Consider the following 19,774-nt stretch of genomic DNA (forward strand, 5'->3'; position numbering starts at 1 on the left):
GCTTAGCAGAAAGACTGGAAGCAGCTAGCTTAGCTTAGCATAAAGACTAGAAACAGGAGGAACAGCTATCTTAGCTTAGCATAAACAGCTATCTTAGCTTAGCATAAACAGCTATCTTAGCTTAGCATAAACAGCTATCTTAGCTTAGCATAAACAGCTATCTTAGCTTAGCATAAACAGCTATCTTAGCTTAGCATAAACAGCTAGCTTAGCTTAGCATAAACAGCTGGCTTAGTTTAGCATAAACAGCTAGCTTAGCTTAGCATAAACAGCTGGCTTAGTTTTGCATAAACAGCTAGCTTAGCTTAGCATAAAGACTGGAAACAGGGGGAAACAGCTAGCCTGGTCTGTCCAATGTTCAAGAATCCACCTACCAAAACCTCTGAAGCTCACAGATTAACATGTTTTATCTCGTTTGTTTGATTTGTAGAAACGGTTTCCTGTTTTAAGGCGAGTTGTGTACTGAAAATAGTTCTTGGTTACCAACAGCGTATCCCTCCGCCCAGTGCTTCGGTTAGTCCAGCCATCGTGTCAGAGTAGAGAGATTATAAGATTTAAACTCAGTTGAGGTCATATATAAAACCAGCACAGAGGTGCTTTGTGCTAAATGCTAACATGTTGACTTTCCCCCATCATGCATTGGGGTTAAGGGTCAAATACGTTTTAAATTATTTTGTCATTTTTTAAAATCTGCATCATGAAAATAATCGCGTTGCTACTTTTAGCCGCTATCACTTCCTGTTTTTATTACCGTGACCATGGTCCCGTCTCCTCGTCCCGACTCCTCGTCCCGTCTCCTTATAATTACATTTATACTAATGCAATAACTACATATATTCTCTCACTATAGAATGACTATTTATTTATTTCATATACTTTAAACCTGTATGTACTACCTCTCCTAGTTTGCTGGTATTCATGACAAAGACACTGCAGAGGTAAAGGAGGAACTCAGAACAGGAACCAGTCAACGTGTTGCTTTGGTTCCTCAGCACAACAGAACGGGATCTGAAAGTCCTAAAATAACGTGTTTGTTTGTTTGTTGTCAGGGAGCGTCCGGTGAACCGCCCCCCCGAGCTGCTGTACCCTCAGGCCGACGTGGCGGAGCGCCTGGCGCTCGGCGGCGGTGACGAGTCGCTGGTGAACGGAACCAAGGCCGACCTGCAGGCCGCCAAACGACTCGCCAAACGCCTCTACAGCCTGGACGGGTTCAGGAAGTCCGACGTGGCTCGACACCTCGGAAAGAAGTGAGTCGGCCTTCAATACCTCGTTACGTGTGTTTAGTTTGTGTTTTTATGTTTAACTTCTGTTTCTGTCTGCAGCAACGAGTTCAGTCAGATGGTGGCAGAGGAATACCTCAGTAACTTCAACTTCACGAGTCTGACCATCGATCAGGCTCTCAGGTCAGTCCTGAGTTCTGTTATTAGACATCAGAAAGCATGAAGATGTTAGCTCAAACAAATGCTGAATGAAACAACCAGAAATCACTTCACTCAACATGTTTAAATGTGTATAAAATACAATGACTATTAAGTAATAGTGTTGTTTTAATAATGTTGTTTTCCTGTCAAACTGTACAACTGTGTTAGAAAATATCTGCTACTGTGATTTAAAAAAAAAGTCCACAGCTACAGGAAGCCAACTACGATTCCCAGGGTGCATCATGATGAGTAAAGTTTTGTGTCTGCAGGACGTTTCTGAGTCAGTTCGCTCTGATGGGAGAAACTCAGGAGAGAGAGAGAGTCCTCGCTCAGTTCTCCAGGAGATACAGACAGAGCAACCCAGAGACTGTCCCCACTGAAGGTACCTGTCTGTCTGTCTGCCTCCCCCGTCTCTAACCTGCCTCCCCCGTCTCTAACCTGCCTCCCCCGTCTCTAACCTGCCTCCCCCGTCTCTAACCTGCCTCCCCCGTCTCTAACCTGCCTCCCCCGTCTCTAACCTGCCTCCCCCGTCTCTAACTTGCCTCCCCCGTCTCTAACCTGTCTCCCCTCTGTCTCCCTGGCTCTCAGACAGCGTCCACACTCTGACGTGTGCCGTCATGTTGCTGAACTCAGACCTTCATGGAAACGTGAGTCTGATTTAATATCGATGTTTATTCTGCCAGTGAGTCAGGAACAGGAACTCCTTATATGGTCGAATGAAGCAGCTCCCCAGATCCACTCTGTCCTCTTAATGAAGGTGCATTACAGCTCTTATTGTTATAGTTCTGCTCTTCTGTACATTATTACAGCGTATTTAACCAACGTGTAGAACATCGGTATGTGCAGATAAGAAGGAACCAGCCAACCAATGTGAAAGAGATGGACTGTTAGTAGCGATTTACAGAGAATACAAGATTTACCATCACAAACATAAACATAAAGCACAATGTTATACAGTATCCAACACCTTTAGGCACATTCAGGTACATTCATAAGCACCGTAATCCAATAAATGTAAAACAAATTGTACTTGAACGGAGGGAGAAACGTGATTTTGTTTCTAAAAAAGAAACCTCATTTCAGTTTCAGTTTGGTTTTCAATGTGTGATTTGAAAAACAAGTTTCTATTTCAGTTTGAACCCCTTGAACAGTTGAGATGTTAAGGTAGATTAGATGATTATCTTTTTCTCATAAATAAAGCTACATTTAACAACTTAAGTTGAGTTAAAAGAGGCTGATTTAAGGCAGACTGCAGTAGAATTCAAGGTGTTCTACTGCTGAAGATGATGAGCTGTGAGTCATCTGCATAAAGATTTAACGCAGCAATGACAAACAATCACAATATTATTGACATATATGGAGAGCAGCAGTGGTCCCAGTATGGAGCCCTGGGGAACACCAGCAAAGACCCAACAAACTAAACACATTGTGTTCTAACTGGCAAGTAATCTGAAAACCAGCCAACAGCATGTCCTCACAAGCACGTATTCATAGCATTGGAACTGTATTAATAACTATTGACATTAATTATATTGATCATACGCAGCAGATATCCAGAGAACCTAAACGTTTGAAATCAAGAGGCTCGCCAATAACATCTCAAATGTATTCAGTAAATTCTCTACAAATTAAAAGTCAAAACTAAGATTACAATTGTCTAATATTCACATTTCATAGCTGCCACCTTTGGGCCTCTACCAGAGCTCTCTACCACTCATCATGGTTCTCCCTCAGCAGATGGAGTTTACTCGGTTGTCATGGAGATTAGCTCAGTTTTTGGTGATAATTACTGTGAGTTGCATCTCAGTGTGAACTCTGCACAGCGAGCCCCCCGAGGTGACGGTGACTTCTGCCCAACAAGCTGTCCAATAACACGCTGAGCAACAGCCATGAGTCACAGTTTCTACATAATGAGACGTTTAGTCAACACTTTACATTCAATCAGGGAAAGTACTGCATTCAAACTTTCTACAGTATAAAGTACAACATGTACCTCTGAGATGTAGTACAGTAGAAAGTACAATATGTACCTCTGAGATGTAGTACAGTAGAAAGTACTATATGTGCCTCTGAGATGTAGTACAGTAGAAAGTACTATATGTACCTCTGAGATGTAGTACAGTATAAAGTACTATATGTACCTCTGAGGTGTAGTACAGTATAAAGTACTATATGTACCTCTGAGGTGTAGTACAGTATAAAGTACAACATGTACCTCTGAGGTGTAGTACAGTATAAAGTACAATATGTACCTCTGAGGTGTAGTACAGTATAAAGTACAATATGTACCTCTGAGGTGTAGTACAGTATAAAGTACAATATGTACCTCTGAGGTGTCGTACAGTATGTACCTCTGAGGTGTCGTACAGTATGTACCTCTGAGGTGTCGTACAGTATGTACCTCTGAGGTGTGGTGCAGTATAAAGTACTGTATGTACCTCTGAGGTGTAGTGCAGTATAAAGTACTGTATGTACCTCTGAGGTGTAGTGCAGTATAAAGTACTGTATGTACCTCTGAGGTGTAGTACAGTATAAAGTACAACATGTACCTCTGAGGTGTAGTACAGTATAAAGTACTACATGTACCTCTGAGGTGTAGTACAGTATAAAGTACTACATGTACCTCTGAGGTGTAGTACAGTATAAAGTACTACATGTACCTCTGAGGTGTCGTACAGTATGTACCTCTGAGGTGTCGTACAGTACAAAGTACAGTATGTACCTCTGAGGTGTCGTACAGTACAAAGTACAGTATGTACCTCTGAGGTGTGGTGCAGTATAAAGTACAGTATGTACCTCTGAGGTGTGGTGCAGTATAAAGTACTGTATGTACCTCTGAGGTGTAGTGCAGTATAAAGTACTATATGTACCTCTGAGGTGTGGTACAGTATAAAGTACTATATGTACCTCTGAGATGTAGAAGAGGAAGTAGATATATTAAATATTAAACTTATTTTGACATAACTTTTAACTATATAAAGACAAATGTAGTTGGATATTTTTAAATACAGAGGCGACCTCCTATTGGCTCACAGACCTGGGTCCCCAGGCAGGAGGAGTGGCATTATGGGAAATGTAGGCTTTAGGGGTTAAGACAGACTGAAAGTCAGGATATTTTTTCACCTTTTATTATGTCTGTCGTTTCTCCCCCAACTTTATAGAAATACAATAATGAAACGGAACTAAATCATTCGTTAATTGTGTGTGTGTGTGTGTAGAACGTGGGGAAGAGGATGTCCTGCAGTCAGTTCATCACCAACCTGGAGGGTCTCAACGATGGAAAAGACTTCCCCAAAGATCTGCTGAAGGTAAGGCTGACACACACACACTTTTACACACACACACGTGTATACAACACACGCACGGATGCTTGTGATTGTCAGAGCAGAAAAATGAAAAAGGGAGACGCAATCAATTTAACTCTTTGTGTGTGTGTGTGTGTGTGTGTGTCACTCACTCACTCGTTTGTTTCCATCTCAGCCTCAGAGCGATCAACATGAATCTGCGTCACCTCTTTACCTCCTCCATCATCATCACACTAACTCTGTTAATGTGTGTGTCAGTGGCGGGCCGTTTATTTTATACATGGGCCTTCTGTGCTGTCCTACTACACTTGAACCATCTCCTAATAATCTCATTATGACGCGCAAGCTACGGTTATTTGTTTCTAGGGGTGTAACAAACAACATCCCAAATGTCCGACCCAGGTTAGGGAGGACCTGGACCTGTATTGTATCCGATTTCGAGCCTCGTTCCCTGGGTGACAGTCAGTGCATGTCCCCCGGATAAATAGCGGAATACATCCCAAATGTCTCACTGTCATTTGGGACATTTCTGACATTTGGTCTAGGCCATTTGGACTAAATGGCCTGCCCATATACATTTAGTCAAAATGTCCAATTTTGATTTATGAGGACATTATGTTATTTATGTAGCCGATACTGACATTTGGCCGACATTTGTATGGGCTTGCCATGTAGGCCAAATTGCCTAACCCATTTGGCAGAAGTATCCCGTTTGGCCCATTTTGATTTTCCAGCTAAATGAGTCTTGTGCTTGTATTGTATCCGATTTCGAGCCTCGTTCCTGGGGTGACAGTCAGTGCATGTCCCCCGAACAAATGGCGGAATACATTCGGGACAACTTTTCGCGAACTTTGAAAAATCGTAGCTCGGCGGCCGACGGTCCGATCGGAGCACCGCTCTCTCGGGCGTCAGCCGGGGGGCCGTAGTTCCTGATCCGACCGGTTGCTGGCCGCTGAAGGCCTTCCTTTGCCCGTTATGATTTTTTGAAAAGTGGACGCTTTTTCCCTAATACCCCAATACAAATGTATCCTGTTCGTCTCAGAGGCCCTACGAAACATGAGGGACATCTGGTCAACTAGTTTCATTAGAAACATGAGAAACATCTGGTCAACTAGTTTCATTAGAAACACGAGGAACATCTAAACTAGTTTCATTAGAAACACGAGCAACATCTAAACTAGTTTCATTAGAAACATGAGGAACATCTGGTCAACTAGTTTCATTAGAAACATGAGGAACATCTGGTCAACTAGTTTCATTAGAAACACGAGGAACATCTGGTCAACTAGTTTCATTAGAAACACGAGGAACATCTGGTCAACTAGTTTCATTAGAAACACGAGGAACATCTGGTCAAATAGTTTCATTAGAAACACGAGGAACATCTGGTCAACTAGTTTCATTAGAAACACGAGGAACATCTGGTCAACTAGTTTCATTAGAAACACGAGGAACATCTGGTCAACTAGTTTCATTAGAAACACGAGGAACATCTGGTCAACTAGTTTCATTAGAAACACGAGGAACATCTGGTCAACTAGTTTCATTAGAAACACGAGGAACATCTGGTCAACTAGTTTCATTAGAAACACGAGGAACATCTGGTCAACTAGTTTCATTAGAAACACGAGGAACATCTGGTCAACTAGTTTCATTAGAAACACGAGGAACATCTGGTCAACTAGTTTCATTAGAAACACGAGGAACATCTGGTCAACTAGTTTCATTAGAAACACGAGGAACATCTGGTCAACTAGTTTCATTAGAAACACGAGGAACATCTGGTCAACTAGTTTCATTAGAAACACGAGGAACATCTGGTCAACTAGTTTCATTAGAAACACGAGGAACATCTGGTCAACTAGTTTCATTAGAAACACGAGGAACATCTGGTCAACTAGTTTCATTAGAAACACGAGGAACATCTAAACTAGTTTCATTAGAAACACGAGGAACATCTAAACTAGTTTCATTAGAAACACGAGGAACATCTCAAACACTTTCCCAGAATGCAACAGGTGGCCTGGTCTCGTCATGTGATGTATGAACAACACCAGTTTCTCAGTTCATTCTGCATTTCTGAAGTCGGGTGATGTTTCTGAAGTTGGGTGATGTGTTTCTATAAAAGCCTTTTAAATAATCTTAAACTATAAATATATCAGCAGATTAAGCGAAACCACAGAATTATACAGTATGAATATGAGTTTGATGTATCTGCAGACGTCTGCAAGAGCACATTAATTAAATGTGTGTTTTCATTTGATAATTACCTTTTCAAAATATTAATTTCTCTCAATATTTATCCTGATTCTGATCCTTCAACCTTGTTTAAAACATGTAGAGTATGAAAACAATTAAATTCAAATCAATTTAATTATAAAAGATGAAATTTTATATATATATATATATATATATATAAAATACCTTAAAAGGTAGAAAATAAAAATATGTGAAATTTGTTTGTCAAAATAAAAAAACAATGAAGATGAAATATACTATTTAGTTAAATATAATTTAAAATGTAAAAAAATATACATACAGGAAAATTAAATGTATAGAAATATAAAAAAATACATATATTAAATATAGGCAGGAGAGTGTAAAATATTTGATATAAATGACATTTTATTGTGTAAACGGTCTTTTACTGTCTCAACATATGAAATTTATCTGTTTAAACAAAGCTGAAATAAAACAGCATTATTATATTAAGTTATAGATTTAACTTAAATATGTCATCATTCAGATATCGCTGAGTCATGATTTACATATTTCTGGGTCTTTTTCTGCTGAACGTCTCTGATTCAGCTCTGTGAATCCTCCCTGATTGACAGCAGGAGGAGGGGGGGCGGGCCAAAGCTCCTGTCCCTGCGCTCTCATTGGCTGCTGCTGCAGAGAGAAAATGCGCATTGAGAGAGCGAGGGGGAAAAAAGAGAGAGAGGGGAGGAGGGAGGGCATTGCTCCTCAACAGTTCAGAGTCTCAGCAGAGAGAAGAAGAGGAGGAATAAATGAGGAGGAGGAGGAGGAGGAGTGAGCTCACCTGACGGAGGGATTCTCCTGCAGGACGAAGACGACAACAAGCAAAGGAGGAGAAGAAGAAGAATGAAGTTGGAGGACGAAGAGATCAATATCTGAGGAGGATTTTTTTGGTACACAGAGTGCAACAGGAGAAACTCTCCTCTTTTTCCTCTCCCCCATCAGCTCACACCTCTCTTCTCCCTCTACATCCTTCATCCCTCCATCTCCACTGGGTTGTGGCGTCTCCAGGAGGAAGCTGACGTCAGTTTTGGGGGTTCTCTCTGTCTCTCTCTCTCTCTCTCCATGTGTGGGTGTGCTCTCTCTGCTCTTCGTGGTGAATGTTTTGGTCGATGCTGCTGATGCGTTTCCTCCGTCACGCAGCTTTATATTTTGCAGTCCAGGGATTCTCCTCCTCCGCCTGCGTTCAACAGACACTTTAAAAACTCACATTTCTGGAGAAACTGCAGAAGAAGAAGATCAGAGTTGTGGTTTGGATATTTTTTTGATTTGAGTGTTTTGTTTTGGGCTGTTTTTTCCTGCAGGAGTGTGAGCGGATGAAATACGCATCACTGCTTCTAAACAGTGGATTACACACACACACACACACACACAGACACACACTCTCACACTTGTTTCACGTGAAGCGAACAGGAAGTTGACAACGAAAAATATACATAATTTAAAACAAAACATCTTTTAGATCATTATTTTCTTTCATAATTTTTTTACCAATTAGCTGTTTCATGTCAGCACATCTTTACATTCCTGACTGTTGGTCGGCGTAAGATTTAATTCATCTTTATTTAAAAAAATATAATTGAACTGTATTTAGATTTGATCAAAAGTTGCTTAAATACGAATTCATCAGCATTTATAAAATCCCTTGAGGACGAATCTCACAGCAGATTCATGTAAACACTTTATTACACACGATTCATTCAAACGTCCGTAGAAGCGTCTGAAGCAGGTTCCAGTCTCGGCTCTGAACACCTGAAGCCGGATGAAGCGCTGCTGTGTTTGTGATGCATGATGAGTAGAGCTGGATCCATAATGCAGCAGCTCCACTGAGGACGCCGTCAGTCCAGAACCAGAACCATCAGACTCTGCTCCATTTACAAGTTCTTCTTCTTTTTTTTCCGCTGGATTCACTGTTTTTTTCCCTGAAGTTCAGTCGGATTTCGATTCAGATTCTGAGATGATTGGCGTCAACAGCATCCACTCGTCGGGCCGCATGCGGTCGCGGTCGCTCTGCTCGGTCCGGAGCGGGCGGGATTCCAGGGACACGGACCCGTTCAGGTATCCCAGAACCCCCCGCTCCCGCTCACTCAAACCGCTGGCCTTCCCAGACCTGCTGGGGAAAACCCAGGACGGACAGCAGCACCGGCAGAGCCGCAAGAAGAAGGTAGAACCTGGAGCTGGTTTCTCTCAATGCATTTGTTTTCATTGACAGAACGTGAGGTTTAGACACAAAGAGAAGCCAAAGTTCTTCAGAGAACATAAAGGTTCCAGACACCAACAAGTTAAAACCAGTCACCGTTTCACACCACATGATACCTACAGTTACGTCCTCCTGTCACCATGCGTCACATGGTTCATACATTCACATCATATCACACTCGAAACACTTTCTCCGTTTCATAAAACAGTTTTTATTCGCTAGTTATTTCAAGTTTGTCTCTACTTCTGTTTATTCTTTTTCAATTAACTTCAACTTTACATGCAGGTTTTTCACAATAAAAGCCAAAGAAAAGGGAATGACTGTGTCCGAAGGGCAAAAGTTTCACAATAAAAGCATAAGGAATGTCCATAGAGCTGCTGAAGGACTGTGTTCATCATTTCATCATCACTTCCTCATATTTCATTATCCTGTCATGCTTTTGAATCACTTACTTTGTGAAACATTTGTGCAGGAAGTGTTAAGATGTAGATGAGAACTCAACTTTGCCTGCAAAAGTTTCACAATAAAAGTACAAGGAAAGGAAAAGATAATGTTCATACTGTGATTTAAATCTCATCTCATCTGATTCTAACATCATCAAACTTATTTTTCATTTCTTTGTGTGAAACAACACAAAGTGTTGAGGTTCATTGTCAGCAGCTTAACTGCAGAAGTGACAGAGTTCATTGTGTGAATGTTTCCGTTTGGTTCTACTCTGACGTTTGGTTGTGATCGGCTGGAGGTTGTTGAGATTTTTCTGATGTCACATCTTAATGAATCTAAATTCATCCTCAGACTAGTACTGAAATAATGAATTCCAGTCTCTTCTTTGTTGGTGTTTTTTAACGGTTCTCCAATCGATCGGCTCCTGATTATCACTCTGAATAGTTTGATCGATGGAAAACGATCAGATCTGATTTGAAACATTTATTTTGCCTGCACAGCTGGACACTTCCTTAGTTTCACATTAAAAGCCCACCATGCTTGAAGGCTTTTATTTTGAAACATCTTCAGGAAGTTTCTTTGACGGTTGCTTAAAACTGCAAAGTGCCGACATTGAGAGTGAAATCCCTCCGATACCTCAAACTATTATCAACGGGAGATTGTTTTACTATTCATGAAAGTTCATTAAGAATCTGAACTATGATTCAAACTGTAATTTGTTAATAAAAAAAATAGTAAAGAATCTAATGAAATATTTGGGACAATAAATAAAGAGTTAATACTATTAATTTAAAATGTTTCTCCAAACTCCTCGCTTCCTTTAACTTTTATTTTATTTTATTAAATTATGTTTTATTTCCTCTTTTGCACCTTTTTACATCTTTAATGGAGCATCGAGTGGAAAGCTCTGTTTTTAAATGTTCTGTGGAACTAAACTGAGTTACAGTACAGTTATAATACAGTTATAATATAGTTGTAATACAGTTATGATACAGGAGGCTGCAGGGCCGTGTGCAGACAGAGCATAACGTTCAGAATGAACACACTGAGCTGTGGGTTTAAGTAGCTTCAGTATCGGATATAAAATCATAATCACTCACTAACGATCGGATGACCTTCATCTGACGTGAACTGAAGTGTTGGTGTTTATTTATTTATTTTAAAAGACCATGATGCTTTGTAACATAATCATGAAATATAGATAAATGATAAAATCACTAATTTAAATCTTTATAATACAAATAACAGAAAACATGAAAGTGAGTTTAAAAATAAATTAGATAAATAATCTTCTGAACGAACACAAGAGTTTATTGTTTATTTCTGCAGATTAAAGTCTCGACTGTTTGTTTAAAGGAAAGTCAATAATCCATCACACAGACACACACGCTGCTCTCTCACACACACACAGACACACACGCTGCTCTCTCACACACACACAGACACACACGCTGCTCTCTCACACACACAGACACACGCTGCTCTCTCACACACACACAGACACACACGCTGCTCTCTCACACACACACACACACGCTGCTCTCTCACACACACAGACACACACGCTGCTCTCTCACACACACACACACACGCTGCTCTCTCACACACACAGACACACACGCTGCTCTCTCTCACACACACAGACACACACGCTGCTCTCTCTCACACACACGCTGCTCTCTCTCACACACACAGACACACACGCTGCTCTCTCACACACACACACACACGCTGCTCTCTCACACACAGACACACACGCTGCTCTCTCACACACACAGACACACACGCTGCTCTCTCACACACACAGACACACACGCTGCTCTCTCTCACACACACAGACACACACGCTGCTCTCTCACACACACACACACACACGCTGCTCTCTCACACACACACACACACACGCTGCTCTCTCACACACACAGACACACACGCTGCTCTCTCTCACACACACAGACACACACGCTGCTCTCTCACACACACAGACACACACGCTGCTCTCTCTCACACACACACACACACGCTGCTCTCTCACACACACAGACACACACGCTGCTCTCTCTCACACACACAGACACACACGCTGCTCTCTCACACACACAGACACACACGCTGCTCTCTCACACACACAGACACACACGCTGCTCTCTCACACACACAGTACAAACAACACACGCGCGTTACTGACTGTGTTGTCTCTGCAGACTCTCTACAGCTCCATCAAGAACGAGAAGCTTCAATGGACCATGTGAGTTTGAACCATCGACTGTTTTTATCTGAAGTGTGTGTTGTTTGTACTGTCTGTGTGTGTGTTGTTTGTACTGTCTGTGTGTGTGTTGTTTGTACTGTCTGTGTGTGTGTGTTGTTTGTACTGTCTGTGTGTGTGTGTTGTTTGTACTGTGTGTGTGTTTGTACTGTGTGTGTGTTTGTACTGTGTGTGTTTGTACTGTGTGTGTTTGTACTGTGTGTGGTGTTTGTACTGTGTGTGGTGTTTGTACTGTGTGTACTGTGTTTGTACTGTGTGTGTGTTGTTTGTACTGTGTGTGTTTGTACTGTGTGTGTTTGTACTGTGTGTGTTTGTACTGTGTGTGGTGTTTGTACTGTGTGTGGTGTTTGTACTGTGTGTACTGTGTTTGTACTGTGTGTACTGTGTTTGTACTGTGCGTGTGTGTTTGTACTGTGTGTGTGTGTACTGTGTGTGTGTGTTTGTACTGTGTGTTTGTACTGTGTGTTTGTACTGTGTGTTTGTACTGTGTGTTTGTACTGTGTGTTTGTACTCTGTGTGTGTGTGTTTGTAGTGTGTGTGTGTGTACTCTGTGTGTGTGTGTTTGTAGTGTGTGTGTGTGTACTGTGTGTTTGTACTGTGTGTTTGTACTCTGTGTGTGTGTGTTTGTAGTGTGTGTGTGTGTGTGTACTGTGTGTGTGTGTGTGTGTTGTGTGTACTGTGTGTTGTGTGTACTGTGTGTGTGTGTGTGCCTGATGCCCAGACTCTTATTTAAGCCTCTGTTGCCATGGCAACCGCTCCCTGCTTTCTTTCCTCGCTGTAATTACAGGTCAGCATCCCAACGCCCACACACACACACGTATATATATACTTATATATATACACACACAGGCATCTGTCCTCCCTCATGTTCAGCCTTTCATCTCTTCAGGTATTTAATCTTCTGCAGCTATTTGGTTTTTAAAAGGTGACATATTAATGACTTAAATATGACTTAACTATGTGAGGACAGGAGATGTTGAATCGGAGGTTAATCAGACCACAATGATAAGTGATGTTTCATTCCTCAGAGATGAGGAGGAGTTGAGGAAGTCCATGTCTGAGCTGGCAGAGGTCCGGACAGACTCCGCCTCCCACACCATGAGGAGACTGGGCAGTGGAGGAAACCCGCTGGTGGGCGTCGCCCAGCAGGCCGACGGAGAGCTCTACAAGAGCGGCTTCCTGGTCCGAAAAGTCCACGCCGACCCCGACGGGAAGAGAAGTATGTCTACCTTCTCCTACCTCTTCTTTGTCTGCTTCTTCTTCTTCTTCTTCTACTTTAACTTCTTCTTCTTCATAACCAGCGTGTTTTGTTGATGTTGTGGCGATAGAACAATAGAAAAGGAGGGTGCTCTGTCTCTACCTTCAGGGACTATTTAGTCTGAATTCATACATTATGTATCTGAACTCGTGATGTGTGGAGTTCCCCAAGGCTCCATCCTGGGCCCTCATCTCTTTACCATGAGAAAAACTATTAATTATTACAATAATATTATACAGACGACACCTGAATTTACCTTCACCAAGCAACTATAGTCATAATGTGTGTGTATATATATATATACACAGTATATTAGCTGACGTTTCTGAGGCCCAGGACGACGGACATTTAAAGCCACATCTCTTGATGTCTGATATATCCCATGATGCCTTGTTTCTCCCAGCTCCTCGGGGTAAGAGGGGGTGGAAGTCTTTCTACGCGATGCTGAAGGGTCTGGTGCTCTACCTGCAGAAGGTAAACATCTGAACTGCGTTTCCCAGCAGCCCCGCTGTTTCATACATGGCAGCCTCTCCACATTAAGTGTCTATTTTTAACTGTGTTTGTCCCAGATGGGATGTGAGAACAGGACACACCATGTGGGTCAAACAAGTCTTTCTGTCCTCATACTTTGTTTTTACTCTCAGAAGTTTCCCCACATAACCAAGAAACATGATCATCGAAAACAGGAAGTTCCATTTTACATCATGATAGAATATTTTCATGTTTCAATGACATATTTTGTCTTTATTTCTACATATAATATATTTAGTTTTTGTGTTTAATATTTCAGTTATTTCTTCTATATTTAAACTTCCTTGTTCAGCCCTGTGTATAAACTGGCTATGAATGAATTATCTTTGTCATCTTTTGTGAAAACATGATGAGTTAGTGTAGTAACTAGGGTTGGGTACCAAAAACCGGTGCTAATATGGCACCAGTTCCTATACGACCGGTACCTACCGGACCGAAACGCAACGCAGATTTCGGTGCTTCCTTTCGGTGCCTGAGCCGATTGAAATACTTTTTTTACACTACTCTGATGACTCCGTCCTGGCAGCAGGTAACGAGAGCCTCGGTACTCCGCTCCTCACTCATAGTATTATTACAACCGGACGAGCCGTGCGCGCTTAGAAACAAACCCCTCCATCATTCAGGGGAAGCTTCGGCCATGATTTATTAAAAAAAAAAAAACCCGAGAACGAGATCTGTCAAACGGCTGGCAGGCTACTGACTTCCTCCATCGACATCCGGGTACTTAGCGCTGCCGCTCATAAGCACAACAACACATGCACGCGAAACCTTCTTCTTCTTCTTCAGGTGTAGTGGCGGTTGGCAAACGATGAATTGGCGCATTAGCGCCACCAACTGATAAAATAAAATTAGTCAGGAGAGGTGTCGTATTTTGCCAGAGAAGTCCTGTATGCTCATATTTCTGCAAAATAATTGCTGAGGTTTGAAGCTGTAGTGTGTGTACAGAGTGTGTGTGTGTCTATTTATATTTATTTAAGTATACTGTAAACTGTTGTTCACAGTTAATATATTGTTCATAGTTTGAAGTTGTAGTTTGAAGTGTTTTGTATTTATTTATATTTATAGTATACTTTAAACAGTTAATATATTGTTCAATTTGAAGACATTTTTTTGCCTTGGCAATAAAAAAAAGCCTTTTAATGTCGTCAATCGTCGTTTTTTAAAGTATCGGTTCAGGCACCGTTTAGGCACCGGTATCGGAAAAAACCCAAACGATACCCATCCGTAGTAGTAACACTGTAGACGACATCGGCTGGAAGAACTTTCTATCGTTGCGGAATAATTTGGTTTGTAGAAATATAAAGACTAACTAAAACATAAAGAGGTATTTGTTTTAGTTCCGAAAACAATGCTTTCTGGGACTTGTAGTTGACTTCGTGAGTGTTGGAGCAGGTTTGAAGGTGATTGGCTGACTGATATCACGCCGCTATGTGATTGGCTGACAGGATGAGTTCCGTGCGGAGCGCGAGCTAACGGAGGAGGACGTGAAGAACGCCGTCTCCATCCATCACTCTCTGGCCATGAGAGCAGCCGACTACAGCAAGAGACCCAACGTCTTCTACCTGAGGACGGCCGACTGGAGAGTCTTCCTGCTGCAGGCTCCGTAAGGACCTGTCTGTCTGTCTGTCTGTCTGTCTGTCTGTCTGTCTGTCTGTCTGTCTAAAGACAACCATCAGGTCTCCATTAAACCAGAAGACCCTTGTGGTCTCCTCCTTGTCCCCTCAGCAATGCAGAACAGATGCAGTCGTGGATCACGCGCATCAACGTGGTGGCGGCCATGTTTTCCGCCCCCCCGTTCCCGGCGGCCATCGGGTCCCAGAAGAGGTTCAGCCGTCCTCTTCTGCCGGGATCCAACACCAAACTGTCCCAGGTACAGACCTCAGCCTTCCAGATCCTCCTCAGGTAAAGAGTCCCAGCGTCCGTGATCACGTCTGTTGAGTCTCTCCACGTCTGTCCCCCCCGACAGGAAGAGCAGGTCAAATCCCACGAGAACCGGTTCAGGGCGGTCTCCTCCGAGCTGGCCGACCTCACGGCCTCCATGCCGGACCTCAAGGTGAAAGGTCGCGAGCTGGAGGAGCAGAAACTCCGACAGGAGTACCTCGAGTTCGAGGTATGTTTCACAGCGGGGAGGACACCTTCACTGTACCCATGGTAACGGTACAGGATATTATGGTCTGTAGTGGACATTCAGACGGACAAGGACAGAAGCAAAGTTACTGCAGCTTTAGAGTCCAAATGTCCCTCCTTCATGACAAACAACCAGAAGAGACACAAGAGGCAGTGGCTAGACGCAAGAGGGAGGGGCTAAGCGCGAGAGGGAGGGGCTAAGCGCGAGAGGGAGGGGCTAAATAAGTTACAACCGGAGCAGTCGCCCCCTGATGGGCACTAGAGAGAATGCAGCTTTAACACGTGAAGCTCTGACTTCCCTCTACTGAAGCGGAGGTTGTCTCCTGGTGAGTCACTGCAGAACGAGCTGATCAGAGATCATTTTAATAGAGACTAATATCTTGTTATATAATCTCAGGACGGACCAGCAGCAGATTACTGCGGCTGTAGTTATTACGTGAGCGTCAGTCCATCAGTTTGATTCGTCAGGTGTGATCATAGAAGAGCAGCTTTACATCCAGTCTAAATGCACTTTACTCTGTTCTCTGGAACAAAAGCGTAACAAAGTACTGCAGAGAACGTCCCGTTAGTTCAGTTCAAGTCTCACAACGACACAAACACAGTCTGTGTCTGTGTAGAGCACAGATAACAGTCAGGGCTGTCTGACTCAAAGGTGAATGTAATAAATATAACTGATTACTTTGCTCCGTCTACTGTAGTAGTACACTGACTGTGTAGAAGTACCTCATACAAGCTTCTAAACATCACTACTGTCCCTTTAAGTCGTTTAGAGCGTCTTCACCTCACAGACTCAGAACAGCAGCAACAACATCACAAGATTATGGTTTATGTTTGAGCTCAGTGCGTACAGGTCATCTGAAGACATCACTCTGATCTCAGAGACGTTTCACTGGAGAAGATTTAAACGTAGAAGCTGATCTTAGTTCAGAGCTCGAGGTTGAGCTGCGTTCACACCAAACACCGGTTACAGCGAGTTATTAGAGAAGTCAATGCAGCTCATTGAAATGATTCTAAATTATTATTAATATTCTTTATTCACATAACATCCTCCGAGGAGCTGCGTGGGTCTCATTGATGAGTCACACTGTGTCTGCTGTTCACTACAGCTGTAAGAACACTAAACACGCTCTGATACATAACGTCTTCATGATGATAACTTGTAAAAAGTCTGAATTCATCTTTTGTTATTTCTCTCCTCAAGACGACAAACAAACTGAATGGAGTCTGGTTTGATCGGTGCTATGCTAAGCTAACATTGTAGCATCTCCATCAACACTCAACATGACGTCTAGACGTAAATGAACAAACAGGAGTCATATTATGGGATGTTTGTACAGGCTAGAGGAGACGAGTAAAAACATCGTCTCATTATGAGCAGCGGTTGTTTCTAAAGGTTTGTTCTTGTTAATAAAGTTTTATTAAAGAGAGACTTCCTGACGTGTCTCGTCTCGGTCCCGGTCCACAGAAAACCCGGTACGGGACGTACGCCATGCTGCTGCGGGCCAAGCATGCGAGCGGAGACGAGGACCTGTCTGCCTTCGAGTCGCGGCTGTTTGACGACGGCGGCCTGCAGAGGGCGCACTCCAGCCCCACGCTGCCTCAGGACGCCGCCTACAAGGACAAGACCCGCGGAGCCAAGACCTCCAAGAGCCTCAAGGGCACCTCGTCCTCGTCCTCCAGGACCGACGCCCAAGAAGGAAGCAAGAAGAAGAATGGCGGCGGGAACAACCAGCAGCCGGAGCCGCAGAAACAGGAAGTGGCGCCGTAAGGCGGCGAGGACATGAAGGACATCATGCATCATGGGTAGCAGGCTGACATCCTCCTTTAAACCTTTTCTGTTCAGTCACATTCTGATTGGCTCAGGGGACTTTCCTCCAGCCGAGGCGTTCGAGGTCTGTGGGAGATGAGACGCTCGTCTACGAGGACAACGAGCGGAGAGCGTTGTTGTATTTTTTTTTTACGAGTTGAAACATTCAGGAAACACAAACAAGGTTTTATTTCTCATCCAATCATCAAAGTTTCAGAGTAAGAGCTTTTTTTTCCTGGCAGGGGACTTTTATTTTGTTAAATGAGACTCAAACACTTCGTAGGTACTTTTGATCTTATTTTGAACTCCTGCAGCAAAGTGGGGGGGCGGGTTACCATGGCGACCAGATATGACGGACAGAGCGTGGGACTGTTGCCGTGGTGACCGAGGGGGGGGGGGGGGGGGGGGGGTACAGCAGTAATACACTGAGTACTCACAGCAGTACTGTGTTATGTGAATACTATCTGAAGGCTGAAGATGATCATTGAAACTGAGCATCAAATATGAATAAGTCAACCTTTCATCAGCAGACTGAGTTCATTATATATTTATATATAATAAACAATATGAATCATTAGAATGAACTCCCATGAGATGATATTAATAATAATAATTGTTTTAAGGTTCTTTATTACATTTCATCACATTTACAGACGGTGATATTTAAAACCTTTATTCTTCATTGTTCTGTGCGACAGAAGCTCTGACGATCGATCACGTCGTCTCTCATCATCTATAATTCATAAGATACCTGGAGACCTGTTGTGTCTCTGGTCCTTCATGGACTTCCTGTCTTTGCTGGAACCTGAATGAATCCGAATGAATCCGTCCACTTTATGTTTGTTTCTTCTTCTCTTAAACGTTCACCTTGAGCTGCAGCCATCTTGTTCTGCTGTCAGACAGCAGGGCTTTCTGGGTAATGCAGTCCTTCCTCATGCAGCTCCCTCCTGCTGCCCCCTGAGGTCTCCAGAGTCTGTGTCCTGGTTTGAGATCAGAGTACAAACAGCACGGAGAAGTACTTCAAGTACTCATGAAGCAGAACAATATGAATCACATCATTGATGTGTTCATATAATCTATAATAATACATCATCATGTATCAGCTGATTCGGTCATCTTTGGTTCACTTCCTGTGAGGTCATCATGAAATTCAACAGGAACCAGATGTAAGGACAGGAAGCGGTCACCAGGTGGCAGCAGAGAGGAAAAGAACTGAAATATGACGATTAATCCTGAATGTTTAAATGATGCACAAACAGCTGGAACCTCTGTAACAGGTTCAACTCTGAAGGTTTGGACTGTTGCTGATGGACTGATGATCCTCCAGGAGTTAGTCTGGTCCAGCTTTGGTTGGTTCTCTTAAAAAGACTCAAACTGCACATTTCAAAGGTACTGAGAGAACTGAAACCAAGGAGGTCTCTTAACGATCCATTCAGCCGACGCCAGGGCTGCAGTCCAATAGTCCGTCTGTCTGTTCAGCTTCAGGTCGCAACCAAACTCTTCTTCTCTTCCCTTCTTCGGCTCTGCACCAGTTTCCCTGCATGCTGGTGAAAAGGTTCTTCAAAAGCTTCCTTTTCTTATCTCCTAAAGGAGATGATGCCGTCCCACAATGCCTTGCGATTTGGACCCACGTTCAATAACGTCCAACTGCTGCTTCGTGTTCACGTAGCCCGCCTAGTGTCGGCGCCTTTTCCTAAGTCCTTATGAATCCTCCTTAACATCCTTCCTTGTCCTCAGTCCAAGAAACTCCCAAAAATAATCCTATTTGACTGCAGCTCAGGTTCGATTCCCGATGAATGACACTGAGACGGTTTTACGAAAGTCCTTGTCTCGATGCAGGTCTCGTGAACTCCCATCATGGTTTTAAATTGGGACCAAACCTCCACTTTCAAAATGTCCCGGAGTCTCTTTGAAGTTAAGAACTGGACCTTCACCCCTGAAGACCTCAGTCTCTGACTGAACCTTCTCAGACCTCGTTCACCGGAGGAGGACTCGGCTCTGTGCTTAACTGTAATATCCAGTAACACTTGTCTCTCTGTGCAAACGTCTAAAAGTCACGGCCGCTTTACGCTCTTCGTCCCAACGCGTGTAAATAAACGTCCACATCCAGAAGCCATACTGAGCATCGGTTCAGACGTTGAACCGTCCTCCACTTTATT

General features: G+C 43.0%; 1 protein-coding gene across 5 annotated transcripts in view; it reads left to right on the top strand.

Annotated features, from left to right (window-relative positions):
• LOC142941529 (PH and SEC7 domain-containing protein 1-like) overlaps nt 1-18,017 on the top strand; it is a 46,965-nt gene extending 28,948 nt beyond the window's left edge. For 4 of the 5 annotated variants that reach the window (XM_076083472.1, XM_076083471.1, XM_076083473.1 and 1 more), the window contains 12 exons: nt 1,050-1,247; nt 1,323-1,403; nt 1,691-1,803; nt 2,010-2,068; nt 4,640-4,729; nt 11,831-11,874; nt 12,921-13,111; nt 13,554-13,624; nt 15,127-15,284; nt 15,407-15,551; nt 15,648-15,791; nt 17,274-18,017. In XM_076083472.1, coding sequence (XP_075939587.1) covers nt 1,050-1,247; nt 1,323-1,403; nt 1,691-1,803; nt 2,010-2,068; nt 4,640-4,729; nt 11,831-11,874; nt 12,921-13,111; nt 13,554-13,624; nt 15,127-15,284; nt 15,407-15,551; nt 15,648-15,791; nt 17,274-17,576 — 1,597 coding nt within the window. In that variant the 3' untranslated portion in view covers nt 17,577-18,017. Of the gene's footprint in view, nt 939-1,049; nt 1,248-1,322; nt 1,404-1,690; nt 1,804-2,009; nt 2,069-4,639; nt 4,730-11,830; nt 11,875-12,920; nt 13,112-13,553; nt 13,625-15,126; nt 15,285-15,406; nt 15,552-15,647; nt 15,792-17,273 lie in introns of all 5 variants that reach the window. The other variant, XM_076083475.1, reaches the window with a different exon arrangement.
• Nucleotides 18,018-19,774: the final 1,757 nt, after the last annotated feature.

This window comes from Anarhichas minor, unplaced genomic scaffold, assembly GCF_050575085.1.
Source record: "Anarhichas minor isolate MPS153535 unplaced genomic scaffold, ASM5057508v1 ptg000133l, whole genome shotgun sequence".
Taxonomy (NCBI): Eukaryota; Metazoa; Chordata; class Actinopteri; order Perciformes; family Anarhichadidae; genus Anarhichas; species Anarhichas minor.